The sequence below is a fragment of the Accipiter gentilis genome, chromosome 21 (assembly GCF_929443795.1).
Source record: "Accipiter gentilis chromosome 21, bAccGen1.1, whole genome shotgun sequence".
Taxonomy (NCBI): domain Eukaryota; kingdom Metazoa; phylum Chordata; class Aves; order Accipitriformes; family Accipitridae; genus Astur; species Astur gentilis.
Window position 1 is genome coordinate 4,059,606 of NC_064900.1, and position 18,161 is coordinate 4,077,766.

At 46.0% G+C, this 18,161-nt stretch overlaps 1 protein-coding gene across 2 annotated transcripts; it reads left to right on the forward strand.

Annotated features, from left to right (window-relative positions):
• Positions 1 to 3: 3 nt before the first annotated feature.
• Positions 4 to 17,841, forward strand: LOC126048937 (uncharacterized). 2 transcript variants are annotated; one of them, XM_049824515.1, is made up of 20 exons: positions 4 to 218; positions 302 to 358; positions 1,922 to 1,959; positions 3,203 to 3,343; positions 4,930 to 4,992; positions 6,148 to 6,268; positions 6,660 to 6,752; positions 7,730 to 7,890; positions 9,001 to 9,086; positions 9,304 to 9,387; positions 10,589 to 10,651; positions 10,793 to 10,870; positions 10,963 to 11,051; positions 11,796 to 11,832; positions 13,104 to 13,252; positions 13,467 to 13,529; positions 13,852 to 13,927; positions 14,570 to 14,654; positions 14,833 to 14,920; positions 15,500 to 17,841. In XM_049824515.1, the coding sequence occupies exons 1-20, from the start codon at positions 63 to 65 to the stop codon at positions 15,608 to 15,610; spliced, it is 1,839 nt and encodes a 612-aa protein (XP_049680472.1). In that variant the 5' UTR covers positions 4 to 62; the 3' UTR covers positions 15,611 to 17,841. The 2 variants fall into 2 exon arrangements, with proteins under 2 accessions (XP_049680472.1, XP_049680473.1); XM_049824516.1 differs by lacking the exons at positions 4 to 218; positions 302 to 358; positions 1,922 to 1,959 and adding an exon at positions 2,327 to 3,122.
• The last annotated feature ends 320 nt before the right edge of the window (positions 17,842 to 18,161 follow it).

The window sequence follows — 18,161 nt, forward strand, 5'->3', positions numbered from 1 at the left end:
AGGACCGCCCCGGTAACGGGAGGACTGGCTGCCGCCGGGCTCGGTGGAAGGAAAGGGTCGCCATGGCGCCGTTGTTGCTGCTGTTCCTCCTCACGTTGCTACCGGCCGCCGCTTACCTGTGCTGCGTGAGGCGGTACACGGGCAGCCCTGGGACCGTGCTGTACCGCCGGCAACCGGGCCGGGCCGAGGCGCGGGGCCGCAGCCCGCCTCGGGATCCCGTGAGCGCCGGGGAGGGAGCGGGCGGGCGGGCTGGGCGGCGGGAAGCGGGGCCCGGCGTTTACCTCACGCCTTTTCTCCACAGTGGGCCCCGCGGCTGTGCGGCTCCGGGCTGCGCCTCTTCGTCCATGTGGCTAATACGGTGAGTAGGGGCGAGGGGCCGGGTAAACAAGGCGGTAAAAGCTGGGGTTGCTTGGGAAATTGTAGGCAGGTTGTGGCTCTCTGCGTGCTTTCGGGTTCACCCTGTCCCCCTCCCAGGGTGGGATGCTGTGGGGAGGGAGGGAGCTGGCCTCTGGTTGAGGGTGTCACGAGTGGTTTTGAGCACGGAGGGCCCGAAGCCGACCTCAAATACGGAATACAGCCGCCACTGGCTTTCCTCAGACACGAAGGGATTCGGGTCCTTCAGCCCTCTCGAGTGGGGGTTTTTGGGAAGGGGCTGAAGGCAGCTGTCCTGCCACTGCTCTCCTCGGGTGGGCTTTGGCGTGCCAGCGAGCCTGCGGGTTGATTCTCACTGGGGCTGGTGTGGACGAGGTGCGAGTTCTGTCGTGGCAGGGTGCTGGGGGGAGAAAAGCCTGCGTCCCCTTGGCGGTGAGCGCCTTGCAGCATCGTCCACCTGAAAGCAGGTGGATTTTGTTGCTGCTGCTGCTGCTGCTGCTTGGCCTTTGCTTTTGAGCCGGTGTCAAGGTTAGGCACGAAAGTCTCATTTCAACAGCGTGACCTGCTACAGAGCTTGGTGGCTGGTTGGGCTTGGAGTGAAAGCTAGCAATGGGCTGTGTTTATTTGTGAGAATACCTTGTAAGTGGCTTTCTTCCAGGATATAACAACCGGAATACCTTTTTATCCTTTGCTTTGCAGCCGCTTCTGGTGCGTGGCCCTAGGCTTGTTTCCTTTCCTGACGTCCCCCTTGGAGGGGGGATGTGAGATTCTCAATCTCCTACAGGACTGTGTTGTCTAAGATTAGATGTAGATTAGGAGCAATGCCTTTTCAAAAAGAGAACTGTAATTCTTATGCAATGTGTGAGGCAACATATCATTTCTTGGATCTGGGGGTGTGAGCCTTGCTTCAGACTTTACTGTATTTGTGTATCCCTTAATATGTTTTTGAAGTCCATTGTTGAGCTATTAAGACAGGCTAGAACAAGGCTGGTCTCTTTGGGACCTCTGATGTTGCTACACTGGGAACCAAGGTATTCAAAGAGTGTTTTCAGATGTCTGCTACCATGGAGTCTCTAAATTTCTCATGCTTTTCCAATTTGACTTGGTTTACTGCAGGAGCTCATTGAGCAACAGGAGAGATCCTAGCAGTGGGATAAGCAAAATAATAATAAGCTTCTACCTTATCCAATGTTTGCATAATCTGCAGAACACAAAGAAAGTAAGGGATGGGAACTATGTAGATGCCTCCTAACAGGGTTGCAGCCTGTAGCTGCAGGCTTTCTGCGCCAAGTTGGGGATGGACAAAGGCAGGAGAGCCAGAAGAATACTCTCTTTATATAAAGGAGAGGTGGGGGGAAAGCATTTTGGGCCAATTTTGTGGCCTGAAATACAAGTATTTGTGCTATTTTTTTACTACATAGCATTGCATGCTCTCTAGGGTGCTCTGAAACTGCAGCAATTGTGAGCACATTCAGCATTCCTTGTCTAGTGGGGAAGGTGTTTGGGTCAAAGTTACTGCAAACCAATGTTTCTGCTTACTTTCTTCTAGGCTTTTGGGCAGATCTGCTTACTGCCACTGTTAATAAGGTAAGAGTGGGGAGTTTTCTTCCCCTCCAAGTGTCTTTTGTTTTTGTTTTTTTTTTTTTTAAAGGTGCTTGCATTGCACGCCACTTACGGGTTGTCTGAAATGACCTTTTTTAAGAGGAAAGCTGCATAACTTGATTGGAGAATGAGCAAGATTATTTCGTAGATGTTTTTTATATATTTTTTTTTAACTGCTCTGGTTTGAATGGGTCTCTATCAGAAGAAATTAACTTTTTTTCACATTCAGGCAGGTGCTCAGAAACCAAATTTGCCAGCTTGCCTCTTTGCCTTTCTGTTCCTTTGCGAAAGAGCAGTCTTTCTTTCAAAGCTTGTTGATGGGCAAATTTGCTGTGTTTACCACCAGTAGTGGTAAAAGAATAGTAGTAGTGGAGAAATGAGGACAAACGTGAAGTTCAGAGGTTTTAGTATGTTCTTTTTAAAGATACTATTTTATGTCAGCCTTTTCTCCTTCTCTCTCACTTATGTTGTTGTTTAGAAACTGTGCTTTCAAGTGTACATTGCACTGAGAGCTGCTCAGGTAAGAGGTGGCGGAAACCTTAGCCTTACGCTTGGCTCACATGGTTTGCCTGTTATTTGATGGGTCAGCTATGCAGATCACAGGACGCGGAGAAATGCATTACACACAACTGGTACCTGTGAATTTTTACTTGGAGCATGGGCTTTTTGAGTGAATCAAACCCAGATAAGTGTCACTGCTGTTATACAGCAGATTATTCCTTGACACCTATGAGACGGTCTTGATTTCCTTGCTTTACATGTTCTAAGCCCCGGACTTGCACTGCAATCCCTGTTGTATTTGGTTGCAAATGAGCTGTGTTGAAGCAAATCACGGAAAAGTCTGAAGAGGTGCTTGTTTTAACAGGGTTAGTGCTTGAACGTATGGCTTATACTACTTTCTCCTTTTCTTTTCCTCTCCAGTCCTGTCTTTATTGGTCTGTGGGTGATATGACTAATTAAAGTGAATTGAAAACTCTCACCATTTCTTTCCTAGTTTGGGTTTATGGAGGCTGGCTGGCCTTATGTCAAGTGGTAGGAGGCTTTGTTAAGCAATCAGAGTAGATTTGATGCTGCCTTTAGAAAAGGTGTGAGAGATTATCTTGTAACTGTTGCAACTCCCTGCTGTGAGCAAGACAAAATGTTCTTGGGTAAGTTTCCCTGTGAACAGTCTGAAAATTTCAATTAGTCATGGTAGAGCTTGCAGACTCTAGCAGTGACTCTTTTTCAGGCTGAACAACTTCTCGCTCATGCGTTCACTTGACATTCATGAAGATCCCACCTTTATCCCAGAGGTTGCTGCGGAGGTTACAGAAGACAAGTCTGAAGCTAAAAGCACTTCGGATATTATCAAGCAGCTGATAGATGCAAGGTCAGTATGTGATAGGTAAGAGTGGAGTGGAAGAAAACATGTGTTGGCACTATTATGTTAGTGGGAAGCTGTTGTTGTCAGTAATCTGGATTAAAATCTTTTTCCACACCCACCTGCTTTACAAAACAAACAGTGCTGTCAGTCATCTTTCCTGTTGTAACTTATAAATCACTGGTAGTTACAAGCAATGTGAAGTTTCTACAAGCTTCAGGGAGTCTGTTTATTGTAGAGAGACCAAATTCTGCCCTTGCCAGGGCTCTGGTTGCACTATTAGAACAGATACACTTAGTGGTTGGCTAGTAAGTGCATACATCCCTTTAAGTGAGTTTGCAGATGTGCTGTTTCTTGCCTGCAAGGAATCTCAAAGAGAACACAGGGGTTGCGTGGAGGAGAGAAGGAACACAGGTTATAAAGAAAACGATCCACAAGAAATTAGGCTTTGTTAGTGAGGTTGCTTGGATAAAAACTGGTTCAGCTTCTTGATTGCAGCCTGTACTTGATTAAATCCCACTAGATTCCAGGCAAAACGTTACTCAGACTCGCATGTCTCACTGTAGTCTGATGCTGAGGTGGGAGCAGCTGAGCTGCTACGAATGCTCTCCCCATCTGGTTTTGGTTCTTAGTTGTGACCCTATCCAATAGTTACTGAAAATGTCTATGAGCTGCACTTCATCAGCATTGCGGTGGGTGGGTTCTCTGTATGTACCTGGGCTTTTAGCAGGACTAAGCTTGCCCCCTGCTTGAGTTCTTAAGCTAGAGCAAGGAAAAACTTTCCGCTCCTTCACTTTAGAGGGAGGGATGTATTTCCTCTAGGCATTGGTCAGGGTGAATGCAGCCTTTTGGTTCTTGTGTCCCCAGCTCCACCAGTGATACATTGAGTATTACAGGGCAGGTTACTGGAGCCTTACCTCTTCCCTGCATAGACCATCATGGTGCCGTACGCTGTCCTATTCCAGGATATGGCTTCTGGGTGATGATATGGGGACATCACCGGAGTAGTAATTGTAGCTAGCTCTTCAGGTGATCTTACAGTCATTCTGTTGTGATGAGAAATAGTCTATTTCTTATGTGCTAGAGCCATTGACTTAGTTTTTAAGCAGTTGCTGATGTGTATCCTTGTGTGTGCTGTATAGTGCCTTTTCTCCCTCCCGCACCACACGCTGTATATGCTGCTGTATATCTCTGGATCGAACTTGTGACAGAGATCCTGGGAATAGGTTTATGAGTATATTCTAGCTGTTCTGTAATGTTGCAGTGGTGAGTAGCAAATGTAAACCTGGAAAAAGTTTTGAACAGTTTAATGATTGCTGTGTTGCAGTAGAAATATGAAGCAACTAGAACATGTCAGCAAGACTGACCCCATATTTCTTTGGCACCCTTAGTGTACCTGGTGTCTTGCATGTGTGCAAGGAGTCTGACAGAGTGTGAGCTGAAATCCATAGGCTAGTGGTCCAAACAGTGACCAGCAGGTTTACTGTGAGTGAGTGATGCCCAAGCCTGCATCGGACTGTGATGCTGAAGTCTACAGGTCTAAACAGAGGTGGCTTTGACAGTTCACAATTGCCCTTTTAATTCTTTCTTTGCAGGTCTGATTCTGCTAGCGATGGGTTTAGCTTCAGAGGGATCAAAGACTACCTGGACTGCTACCGGTAGGTGAAATTATGGTCTGGAAGCAACCTGTCTCGCTTGTTCCCCTGCTGTGGGCTAGTACTGTTCCACAAGCTCTCAGGGGTCTCTGTTAGGATTGTCCTTGAGGCACCAATGTTTAGCGTCACCCTCTGCAGTCCTTTCCCCCTAATAGAATAATGAAGGAAAGCCAACTGGGAGAGCTGGCACAACTTTTACAAGCCCTGCAAGGATATTTAAATGCTGCTTTCCTTGGCTTATTGTCAGTCTTCACTGGGAGAGATTTCTACGTACCTTGTTTACCCAGACATGAGTGAGAAGGAGAGGAAGGTTCATCTGGATGATGCGAGTTGCACATACTGTGGGTCTCTGAAGAATCCCTTGATTCCCCAGCTGCTTGTGCTCCTGTGAGCAGTTTCCCTGCTTTCACCCAGTAAGTGTGTCCAGCTTGGAAAGAGCTGGAAGCACATCCCTGACTCTGAGGTTTTGTGAGCTGTTGTCTGCTCGGTAACTCCTGGCTGCCTCTGGGACATGTGCCAGCTGTGGAATGCTCAGATAAATCCTCTTGTCCTCCTGGCCCTTGTTCGTCAAGAACGACCTCTGCCAGCAGGCTGTGGCCTTGGAGCAAAAGGCTGACACTGCAGTCTGGTGTTATAGGTGCATCCTGACTGTGAGGCTGTTGTGTCAGCCAGAGTTAGATGTGTTTGTGGTGCAACTTAGCCTTTTGCCAGGAGGGAGGGAAGGCCTGTTTGTTGAAGGGGAGTTACGATGGTACTGCTGGGAGCCCCTTCTCTGTAATGGAAGGCCTGTATAAAGGGGGCTGGCCTCTTGGTCTCAGCTCACGATACGGGGAGTTTCATAGCCTCAGGCTTTCAGGAGCTTGAGGACTCTTCTGAAAGCTGTCAGCTGTCCTTCCCTGTTTATCTGGGTAACTCTCCTACCTCCTGCCCCTACTTTAAGGGTTGGGGGTGTGCTGTGTAGGCAAATTCTCCCCTTAAGGAGGGGAGTGTCTCTTGATGGTGTCAACTGTGTTGAAATTGTCACCACACACAGATTCTTATCTAGTTCTTACTTACAGCTGTGACAGCTGCCATCTTGCTTCATGAGAGACAAAACCTGTGTGTTGGTGTGGTGTGTGGGCGTCTTGTAACAAGGTCCCAACTTCTCCTGTCCTGTAGGAGTGGGAAGCTGACGCCATCTCAGGTAGCAAAGAACATCATTGCCATGTTGGAGGACTGCGACAAATCCACGCCCCCACTCAGAGCGATAGTGCAATGGGACCAGGAGCAAATAATGCTGGTAATGTCTGCCTCTGGTAGAAAACAAGCAGAGGCTCTTCTGCTGATATATTGCACAGAAAAATATGTACGCTTTTCCTCCCTCCTTGTGTAGACGACTACGAACAAGTTTGCTTTCCTTCCTGCAAAGAGAGGTAGCATTAAAGCAATCTGTTTCCTGCTGGACAACTATGTTTAAAATGGGAGTTGTGTGCTTATGTGGCATCCATCAGCATAGATGCTTCCAAGTAGTAGTTTCCCATCAGCATATGGTGGAAGGAGAAAGAAACTTTTATAGTTTGGCTTAGTAGCAGCCTGAGAAAACTGGTTTTTGTATCTGTTCTGATACTGGTAATGACCTTCAGCTCAACTAAATATATATAACATACACTTGTTTTTTTTCCTCTGTGCAGATGGCTGAGGCCTCCACTGCTCGTTACAGAAATAAGTGTACGCTGTCTTATCTGGATGGTATCCCAGTGTGTCTGAAAGAAGAGTTCAAAGTGGTGAGTTTCCTTGTCTAGCTGTCAGTTCATGCTGCAGGTGGTCAAACTAGACAACTCACTGCGACAAGTTTTTAAGGCCAACTCCTCAGCAGAAGCCTAAGACTGTGTTTGTAATAAGGTGTAGTATGTGGGTTTGTAATGAGTAGGATTAACAAGTTTTGCCAGGTGAAGACAGATGTTGGGTACAACAGATGTGTTCTGTGACTCGTACTGATCTCTTTAATCCATGGGGAGTAGAGGGTGGGGGTGAGAAACAGTCCCTCTTGTGATGAAATGAGAATGTATAAAAGCATCTGTAGCAGTGGGTATAACTGTATTTCTCAGGCACTGACTCTGCTCCACTGGCAAAGCATCCCTCTCTCCTTACCTTAAAGGACATGTGTCAGAAATACGCAAGTTACTTTGAAAAGCACCACTCACAAGGAGTTTTGCCTGTGGCCAAACAACAGTTACCATAAAATACTCCTGGCAGTACAGTCAAGCTGTCATAGGCTCTGCAGAGGCGTACCCATAGGGTGGGAGTCCTGTTTATGTACAGATTCTTCCATTGCTGCCTCAAAGTGAAGAATACTTAGCATACCCTGAAAATGAGTCCATCTGGTATTTTGGCATTCATCTAATCTTGGTGCCTTGCTTCAAAACACTGCAGCTCTGAAATGCTGCAGCTCTGTCTGTAGAAAAATTGAAGAGAGCGCTGCAGGGAGGCAGACTTTTTGACCATCTACATGTTTCTGCTCATTTGTATCGTGGTATTAAAAGGACTCCTCTGCATGGGAGAAGGACCAAATGTTGAAGGGTTAAGCGTCTCTCCAACACAGGATAAGTTAAAGAGTGAAGCTTCCTAGCCCTTACTTACTTCTGTGGGTCCTAATGTCGGGGATCCATTGTGGAGTTGAAGTGTGCACGTGGAGCATGCACATCTGCCTGCCTACCTTGCCAGGGTTTTAGGATGAGTAATAAGGTGTATTCTTGCTAAGGTACCTTACCATCACCGAGTGGGAACAGTGTATCTTGGGACAGAGCCCGAAACAGAAGATGCTACTGTGACCAAGAAGCTGCGAGAGGCTGGGGCTATCATTATTGGGGTCTCAAACATGCACGAACTAGGGACTGGAACAACTGGATGCAACCCTAATAGGTAAAAATCCCTTTCTCCTCTCTTTCCCCTGGTCTAGAAGTACCTAAAAGTCTGTCCAGAACTGACAGGGAAGGGTACAAAAATAGAGCAAGCATGTGAGAATAAAACTGATGAAGGCATCTTGTGCAGGGAGAACCCCAGGGGTATGAAAACGCAGCATTGTATATTTGAGGGTCAGAGTAGTCATCGAAGCCTGAAGGCTCCTGAAGCCAAAGGAAGGAGAGGATCCAAGTGGCATCTGCTGAGTAAGGAACTTGGTTTGCTGGGCCCTATAGGCCTGGAGGTGTGAATGTTTACAGGATGAGTGGTAGACAAAAGCGGTGACAGAAAACAAATAAATAGTAATCTAACGCTCAGTCACAGTAATGGCTGAAGGCCCAGAACAGTGAGAAAAAGTACAGTCATCTCAGGAGAACATAGTAATTTATTTCCTATTTAAACCAGGCTCACTGGAATTTGCTTTACTGTTGTAAATTCTCCAGCTATAACCAAGCTGAGAACTGCTATTCCAGACCCGTGGTCCTCACAACCTTGATAAGCCATGTGTAGAGCCACGCTTTGTGCCCGTGGAGCTGGATAGAACTGGGGCTCCCCCTCAGCTGCAACAACGTGCCAGGGCATTTCCTCACTGTGTGAGGTCAGCTGGATACCCTGCCACCTGGCAGGTCTCTTTGGTGTCTGGGGACTGTGGTCAGACTGGAGACGTTGGGAGCTGCTACTCTGGGATAGAGGGCAGAGCTGGGGATGCTGACTTGCTTGTCTGTGAGAATTGCTGGCCACCAACTGCTCCACCTTTTGGAGTTGCATAATGCACTGTGGCATGCAGTAATGGCACAGTGCTGTCACAGGCTGAAGAGCTGGAGTGGCGTCCTTTCTCTTGCTTTGAGTCTGTCTCTTTTGGGTAGGCTGCTTATCACAACAAGAGATTGGACTCTGAGGCAGAAGTCTTTTTTGCATCTTGTTTTCTATGGACATAGCACTATCTGGGTTTTAATGGTATCTCTTTACTAAGAGATCAGAATCCCTGAGCTGTGTTTCTGGATCTTTTCCTGCCCTGTACTGCACATGGTCCTTCCTAGGAAAAGATTCAACACTATTTGTCTGCTTCAGGTACCACAAGATCCCTAGGAATCCCTACAAGCCTAACCACTTCACAGGTGGGAGCTCCAGTGGGTCAGCAGCAGCTGTAGCAGCAGGTAGGTGGTCCTAAATGGAGTTCAGGGGTGGTGGGAGGAAGGTCCTGAGCCAAAGTACCTTAGGCATTTAGTTTTTATAGGGGGGTTTAGAAGCTGGAAGGAACTCCTAGCTGAACAGAGCACTCTGTGTGCTGTCTTGGCTACAGCTGCTGGTAGAATGGACAGGGCAACATGATGTCTCTCTGATCACAAGCCAACATGTGGGGTTTTTTTGTAGGTCTCTGCCCGGTGGCTATTGGCACAGATGGAGGTGGCTCTGTGAGGATTCCTGCTTCGTTCTGTGGTGTGGTGGGCCTGAAAGGTAGAGCCCTTTAATTGTGGAGGGGATGTGTGTCTTGTTTTCTGTATCAGATAGAATGCCACAAACAAGTCAGGCATAGTCCATTAATTCCTGTCAAGCAAAACTTTTCTAACACCCTGAGAGTCACATGGGTTGCACTGACAGAGCAGAAGTATTTTCAGTACCGGGTATTGAACAGATGTGCAAAAAACCCCCTAACTTACTGATAAATAAAACGTGCATGCTGCTTTTCTTTCTACCTATTGGTCCCTCTTCAATCTTCCTTCTTTGCTGGGACGTTGTTCACAACATAGTTGGGCATCTGTAGTGAGCTGGTGAAAAGCATCTCCACCCACGATGGTTTACCATCATCCCAATTATATGGAGAGGCTGATGCTGCTCAGATTTGTATCTGGTAAGTTAAACCTGGTAATAGGCTTGTATGAAACCAGGATGTAGCCATTCCCTCTTATCTCAGTATTACAAGAAGTAGCAACGCAGTTTTTGCAGTAAGAATGTAATCAAGTAGAATGTGCAGAGGATATAAGAAATGCACAGGGCAGTGTCTACAGCGTGGAAGGTGGCAAGGCAGGATTGTCACTTGGAAGAGATGCTGGCTTTTGGGAATGGTTTATCATTCCAAAGGATCTCAGCTGCTTCATCTGAGACCAGATACTCAGCCACTACTCTTTTTCCATCCTTCACATGTGATCAACTTGATTAATCTTGATTCACCTGAGGAAGATGATAATGATGATGACAAAAATGTAACTGGTCAGAAAGGTGATACAAGTACTCGCAGAAGACAACTGGTGTAGGCATGAAGTCTTGCTGGCAAAGTGTGTGAGATCTCCCAAGGGGTGGCATCTCCCCGCTGTTGATAATCCTGCTCCTGTGTCTCCATCCTCCATACCATATGCTGCTTCTACATATTTAAATGCATGTATTTCAAAACGTCCTTGCAAATATTTCCCCTCAACTAAATAATTTCTTATGGGGGAAAACAGTTTCACTGTTGAATGCATCTGTTTCACTAATGAGACAGATCGTGGTCAGCAGAACAGGGTACTGAAAGATGAGTGACTGGGCTCTGAAATGGCAGACATAGAAGTAACTGGCACAGGGGTATGTTGCTTACTGACTGGGTGCACCAGAGCCATCTAGGTCAGATCTTGCCAGTGACTGCTGATATCTAGCTAACTGCCCATTTCTTTTTCTCTAGGTACGTTTGGGCGCATCAGTTCTCAAGGCAGCTTGCCACTCTCCTACTCCACGGTCAGTGTAGGTAAGAGGACTTGTGCTCCACTTCAGGGACCTTGCTGTGTGGTGGTCTTATAGGGGAGGCAACATGTACCTGCAAAAGACCTTGGGAGGAAGGTACTATTTACGCCTCGTCAGATTTTTACAACTGATCTCTCTTTTACAGGCCCTATCTGTACCTCAGTGGCAGATGCAGCCATTGTTTACAGTATCCTTGCTGAGCCAGATCCGCTCTATCCATATGGTAGGTGAGCCTGCTCCCTCCCTGAGCCCAGGTGCTTTGCCTTCCTAGAGGCATCCTAGATAAAAGGAGGAACTCTTGTTTGTTCCCTGCAGGACTAAAACAGCCCAAAGCAACCCTATCTGGTATGTGTGCTCCTGACCTGAAAGGCTTAAAACTGGGAGTGGACTGGACATTTTTTAAGGTGCCTGTTCTATCTCTCTCTTTCCGCTGCTTTGCAAAATCAGATTCTAAAGGAATTCAGTGCATCCACTGTTCTCTTGCCTGTTATCATTAGAACTTCTCATATTTAGTCCTGTAATTGGAAGAGAATATAGCCTGGTTGAAAACATCTACAGGGATAGATTTTTTTTTTTTCCCTAAGGCAGCCTTTTGAGTAAAAGTCTGTTGGAGACACGAGGAAAGGTAACAACTGTACAGCTGATGGCAGTATGCTTCCTCATACTGCTGTTTCTATTGGAAGCAATGCTTCTGAACTGATTACAAAAGACAGTTTAAAATCAAATGAGGAAAATTAATTTATCCATTTGTTGATGATGCTGTAACTGCTGAGTGGTATTTCATCATTCCAATGTAGAAACTGGGCTTGCAAACTAGTACTGCTTGGCAATTGTAATGCAACCCCAAAAACGTGCTCAGAATTTCTTCCCTGGAGGAAAACAAGCACTCTTTCTGGCTCTGCCCCAGTGCAGAGGAGGAATACTCTCTCCTCTGGAAAAGACAACCTTCCCTTTTCTTTAGCGGTATGACCTGCAAGCTGTTCTTTTGGAGTAGGTGGCCTAAGGCAGTCCTGGAGGGCTGTGTTTCACTACCATGAGGGACAGGAACAAGGAAAGCTCCATGAGGACCAAAGTCCTGGTGAGTGTGCTCACCAAGGAGAGGAGAGCAGTTACTAAAGTCTACTTAGTTCTTTCCTCTTATTCTCTAGGCATGTGATGCTGAAGTCCTGTCCATCTGTGAGAAAGGTAAAGAGGAAAAGTCTGTAAGTCTCTTATTCTGTGTGATGTCATGGTATCACTTGGTGCTCCTCTTATGTATGCATTAAAAAGATCTCGCCTGAAGTCCTTAAAGGCAGATGCTTAAAGAGGTCTGGCTGGACAAACAGCAGTAGCTTTGTATTGGGGAAGCCCTCCTGACTGCTGAGGGTTAAAACGCTCTGCAGTTGTAGGCTTGTTGGGTTACAATGGAAGAATGCAGTCCAGTGTGCTAAGCCTCTGTCTGTATAAAGACAGATCTGTGTTCAGTAATACTTACTGTGCAAGCTTTAATGGTAAAAGACTTCTAAGGGAGGGACTTGTTTCACAATATAATGTTCAGTAGGAAAGACAAGGCTAGATCTTTGTGATGTATCCAGTCCTCTGGTATTTCCTTGAAATCAGCCAAATGGTGCCTTTAGGGTGGCTTTGTCAGATTTTAGACTAAGAAAAATTGACCCTGGTGAGTGCTTGGGGCTGAGGCAGAAAGACTCTACAATGCCTGGTATAGTAGTTGGCCTCCTATGCATTGGAGCCGAGATAGTTCACGTTATTCTGGCTGTTTGCCTGGATTTTCTTCAGCCTCCTTATTTCCACAGACACTCACGCTTATACATGTGTAGAGTTTTCTTAGGAGAGATGCACCATAAGCCAGTGAAACAGGCAAGCTTGGGTATTTATGAGGAAGCTGGGGTCAAACAAAGAAGGGGATTCTTTTCAGACAGCAAAAGATTCACTTATCCCAAAGTCTTGGTGTTCAGCCTTGCTAAAGTGCATCAGGATTTAGTGAACCTGTACTGTTGACCTGGTCTCTTGAGTATCCCCCGAGTTCTCTACTGTTATGGTTCAGAAGAGGCTTTGAATGGGAATCTCATGATGCTAAATAATCACTTCATGCTGATAGAATACTGGTCAAGTCAAATGCGTGGGGAAGCATTGTCTGTCCACCTTTACTCTTTGGGTTAACTGGGGGGGCTAGATGGAGGAGACGAACATGCTAGAAATGTAGCAGTTAAGTTAGGAAGCCATCTGCAAGCCCCTATCCCTGCCCTTTTGGAATACTGAGATCTAGTTAGACTGAAGGCTTTTACCTACGAGAAGCAGCTGCAGCAGTCTCCATGGCACGTGATGCACTGAAGATGCTGGCCTTGTAATGGCCTATGGGGTCTCTTAGCTTCTCAAGGGGGTGGGGATTTGCAGCCCTTCTATAAAGTTTGGTGAACTCAGGGATGCTGTCTGTGCTTTACCTGTTCTGTACGCAGCTGTGGAGCACCTGCAGGGTTTGGGAGCCAGTGTGGTTGACGTGTCTCTTCCAGAGATGGAGGAAGTGCGAGTAGCACATGTAATCTGCATTCTCAGTGAGATGAGGGATTTCTTGCAACCTGACTTCAATAAACACTTCCACGAAATGGTAAGTACCAGCAGCTTGGATCAATGCCAGTAGTTGTCCCGGCTGATACAGAACAAGTGTCACATCAGTGAGAAACCTGAGGCTCTCCTGCTTTTTGTATGATGAACCACCCGTTGGATGACTACTGATACAGGAGAGCAGATCTGGAAGACCTCCTGGGCTGTCACACTCAGTTTCTTGCAAGCAGAGCCATGATCGATGTTTTCTGTTTCAGAATTTGGACACTCGGGCTAACCTGGCCTTGGCTTCCCAGTTCACAGCTCTGGATTACATTACGGTAAGAAACATACTGTGGTGAAGGCTGAAGGGAGGCACCTAGTGAAATTGTAAAGGTGAGGTAGAGGATTCTCTTAACCTCCCCATACATGCCAAAAGGTATGATCCAGCTGTACTGCCCTCTCCTGTGAAAACATGCTGAATGGTGGGGCACCACAGAGGACATGCCACCTGGAGTGGTGTCCTGCGCCTTGATTCCAAACTGCAGCAATTGTGTCATCTTTTGCAAAGGCACAGGTTCTGATGGGCAGAGTCCATCATCGTCAAACATGAGCCTTGTGAACCAAGAGGGCCTGGTCAGACAGTAGTCTCTCTGCTTGCAGGCAAATCGACAGAGAACTCGGAGCATGAGATTTTTGCGAGAGATCTTCACCACTGTGAACTGTATCCTTACACCAGGTATTGGCAGCCTTGGCCAAAGAGCTGGTCCCCAACAGCTCTGTGGTGCATTTTAAGAACAGTCACTCCAGTAACTTTCCCTTCCCAATTTTAAGAGCATGACTTTTTGCAAAGACTTTGCTGTGCCTCAAGCCTTTAGAAGAAAATGCAGCCTGGTTAGAAAGACTGCTGTGTATTTCTAGACTTACTGCCTATATCCATGGCAATGAGAAACTCCTTGGTACTTGAAACAGGAGCTGCAGAGCCAGCACGTTTACAGTGGAGGGACTGGACATCTATTTATGTATGAAGATGTTCTTGCTCTAAATAGAAACTAACTGCTTAATTCATAAATCCCAGCAAATTGATTGTGTTTCAGGGGCATGAGTTTGCATCACCAATGTATATCAAACATGTGGCTTTAATGAACTGAGCTGTTCCTTGAAGACTGCCCACGGCCTGACTCTTCCTTTGCTCTTTAAGCACTGGATCAGGTTGCTCAGAGAGGCTGTGGAATCTCCATCCCTGGGGATATTCAAAAGCCATCTGGACATGGTCTGGGGCAACCTGCTCTAGCTGACCGTCCTTGAGACAGAAGGTTAGACAAGATGACCTCCTGAGGTCCCTTTCAATCATCTCAATCATTCTGGGATTCCTCCACAGCTGTTGCTTCCACTGCCCCAAGAATCTATGAATCTGACCTCTTGACTGGGAGCAGCGATTCATCATTCACAGTCCGGTCCATGAGGTAAGAAGAGTGCTGCTTGCACTACGGAAGCAAAAGTTTGGGAACAGCTGGAGACTAGCTGTACTAACTGAAGGAGAGGCTCTGGAGCAGGAGAGATTGATCCTAGCTGCCTCTCCCAAAAAAGGATGACTTTACTGCTATCCTAGGGCAGGAATGCTGATGACAGCTTTTCCCCCAGGTTCATGCAGCTTGGTAACTTCACTGGGATTCCATGCCTTGTGGTCCCCATTGGATATTCTACTGCTGGGCTTCCTGTCAGCTTCCAGGTGAGTATTGGCTCTTTGTGAATGCTGGGTCACAAAATCCCCACCTTTGTCCTGAATCGCTATAACCACGTTCCTGCTGTTCCACACAGCACGCTCGAGGAGTTGGCAGGTACTGGTAATAAAGTTTTAAGTTGCGGATGAAGAGACTTGCCTCAGAGTAACACTCCTGAATGGCAGAGGGACTCTTCAGGTATCTGGGAGATAGATTTCTCTGTCTCCCTGTCTACTTGCATCAGTACCTGCTATTTGTCACTGCTCTTTCCTCTCTTTTCCTTATTTCTCAGTTCTGTAACTTCTTTAAGTCCTTCCTTGCTCTCCTCCCTCTTGAAATGGGTCTCATGTAAATGAAAGGTCCGTGTCTTTTAGTTAAGTCATACAGCTGCCTTTATCCCAATTGCACTGATGCCACACTTACCGGGGTAAAAGCAAAAAGCATGTGTCCTTTTGGTGCTGTTGCGGGGGGGGGATGTGGTGAAAATTAGTTTCGCAGGGCTTTGCAGAGCATCTGTATGTGATGAAGAGTATGCTACTTTTCTCTTTTTTTTTTTTCTCTCTTTTCTTTCTCTCCTCTTCTCCCAGGTCATGGCAAAATGGTGGGATGAAGCTGTTCTTCTGAGAATTGGCCTGAAGCTAGAGCAGTTTCGTTACCAGACAAAAAAACCATCCATTTATTATGACATCCTTGCATGATAGAGTGGCTAAGATAGGGACTAAATTTTTTTTTTCCTAGTCTGAGCTGACCAAGTATTAGAGTGGACTTGTTTTCAATGTTCATCTGAATAAGGCTTAGTAGCAGTCCCATTTGAGGAATGGGGAGGAACACTGATCTAAGCAGCCACTGATGCTGAGCAGGCATCCTTTCTGCTCCCTGATCGTTACTGGGTGGCCCAGTTTATACTGGGGAGACCAACCGTGCTAGCTAGTTCCTTGCTGTGTTTTCGCCAATAGGGGAAGCTGCAACTATCTTCTGTGGCATCTTTCTATGTAGGGGCCCTGTGTAAACATGGAAGACAGCCACATCTACAGGACTGTATGTGGGCAGTTCATACTACTGTGCATGGAAAGGTACAATCCTAGCCCTTAAACCTCGCAGAACTCTTCCTGCTCCAGGGTATAACAAAGGTACTATTTTGAAGGGGAGAGGCAGCTTCCCTTAAGAAATAATGCTTAGCTCCCTTGGAAGGAGAGGATCTTAACACACCTGCCAATTAGATAGTGTGTGTTGTGGCCCCTTACTTAGTCCCTCAGAGCAAAATAGAAAGCCTAGAGCTATGGAAGTGTCACTGTGCTTCTGTCCCTTACGCTGCAAACAGTGTAAGGTCAGTCTAACCGTTGCACAAAGTCTGGTTGTGCTCACTGCATGAGTAGTCCTACCTACCTTCAGCCTTACATGCAAGGGGAGGAAAAAGCACAGCATGAACCTTCATCAACTCTGTGACCCAAAGCCCTGGTTCAAGGTTCTGGCTTTCTGTTGCACATCTCTATTTCCCAAGCTAAGCCTTGGAGAGCCTCTTTTCTCCCACTGGTTGCTTAACTATAAGCCTACTGTCATTTAGGTGTGTAAATGGAAGAAATTATCTGGTACTGCTGTGAAGTATTGTTTAAGGGGTGCTAAGACAGCTATTACAGACAGGTGAAATTTGTGTGGTACTGAAAGTAGGAAATGCTACTGAGCTACTGCAAGAGCTCAGGGACACCTTATTGCGGCCTTTCAGTACTTAAAGAGGGCCTATAAGGAAGATGGGACAAGCTTTTTAGTAAGACCTGTTGTGATAGGACAAGGGGTAATGGTTTTAAACTAAAAGAGGGTAGATTTAGACTAGATCCAAGGACAAAATTTTTTGGTAAAACACTGGAACAGGTTGCCCAGAGAGGTGGTAGATATCCCATCCCTGGAAACATTCAAGGTCAGGTTGGATGAGGCTCTGAGCAACCTGATTTTGTTGAAGATGTCCCTGCTTACTGCAGAGGGCTTGGACTAGATGACTTTTAAAGATCCATTCTAACCCAAACTATTCTATGATTCCAAGAGTTGAAGCTGGGTGCAAGAAAGGTGTTGCACAAAGCCATGTGCAGCAGAGAGCCTGCTCTAGATCAGAGGGGGGTTGGCTTCTTATCCCAAATGTGCTTCCTGAAGCAATCAAGGTAGAATTAAGACACACATTAAAGGTAAGGGTATACTACATAAAGCATGACATTACAAGAGGAAAAGCTAGAGAAGACTATCCTCCTACAAGAATAGGCTCTAAGCCACAGTACTGTGTTTTGCTAGAAGGCCCCTGACTGTAAACTGCCAAGTACCTGTGTCCTGCCAGCAGCACTAGGGCCACGTGAAAGATAAGAAAAGGCCTAAGAGTAACTAAAGCTAAGCATTTGTGTTTGCTTTGGAGTAGCTTGGGGTTAATGCTCAGAGGCATCTCCTGTTGCCTACCTCATCAAGTATCCTGGGCTTGTGATCAGGCTGCTGGAGAAGCTGTCCTACAGACAGGAGTAGAGAAGATCACTGTGTTCTTAGCTTGGAAGGAAAGAAGGAACAGAAAGTAGTTGCAGTTTCTCCTAAACTCTGTATAGTTTGGGGGTCGTCCCCCCCCCCCCCCATACATACCCCCTCTTTAAAGAGAGCTAGCACTTTAGCCATTAGTAAAGTTAAGTCAGATGGCATCTGAATGGAAGAATGTTGCATTGCTGTGTCCTCCTTAATTACTTGAGTTAAAGCATGAACACCTACCATCAGCTGTCACCAGCATCCACAGTTAAATTAATTATATGGTTGATAACTGTCTTTTATCTTCAATTCTTCTATGTGATACTGCCACAACTTTTTCACTAGATTCTAGTATAGTTCAGCTTTATGAAACACAGTTTAAAAGCAAAGTATTTCCTCTATTACTAATGATAAGTTATTAAACTCTACCAACATACCTTAGAGTGAAACACCACTGAAATGCATTGTATAGCAATAAGAGAGTTGATAAGTGTTTGACAAGAATTTCTGCCAGGAACATTACTGCTTGAAGGAAATGGTTGAATGTTCCCTAATTTAATGCTATTACTCAAGGGATTAGACATAGATGTTTAAAATAATCAATTACCATCCTGCTAGATGATGCTATTTATTTCAAAAATCTTCCTAAATAATACACTACCTTGAAATTATAAATTTCAATCTTTAGTTCATCCTCTGGGTAGAGTGAGAGAGCTCAAGTTACTAGGAGGCTAAATAGCAGCTAAAGTAAAGTTT

Bases quoted from the DNA above. Each gene is read 5' to 3' on its own strand.
- LOC126048937 (XM_049824515.1), top strand. From the start codon at position 63: ATGGCGCCGTTGTTGCTGCTGTTCCTCCTCACGTTGCTACCGGCCGCC. The intron at 11,833-13,103 runs GTAAAGAGGAAA...TTCTGTACGCAG, and splicing joins CCTGTCCATCTGTGAGAAAG to CTGTGGAGCACCTGCAGGGT. The intron at 13,928-14,569 runs GTATTGGCAGCC...ATTCCTCCACAG, and splicing joins GAACTGTATCCTTACACCAG to CTGTTGCTTCCACTGCCCCA.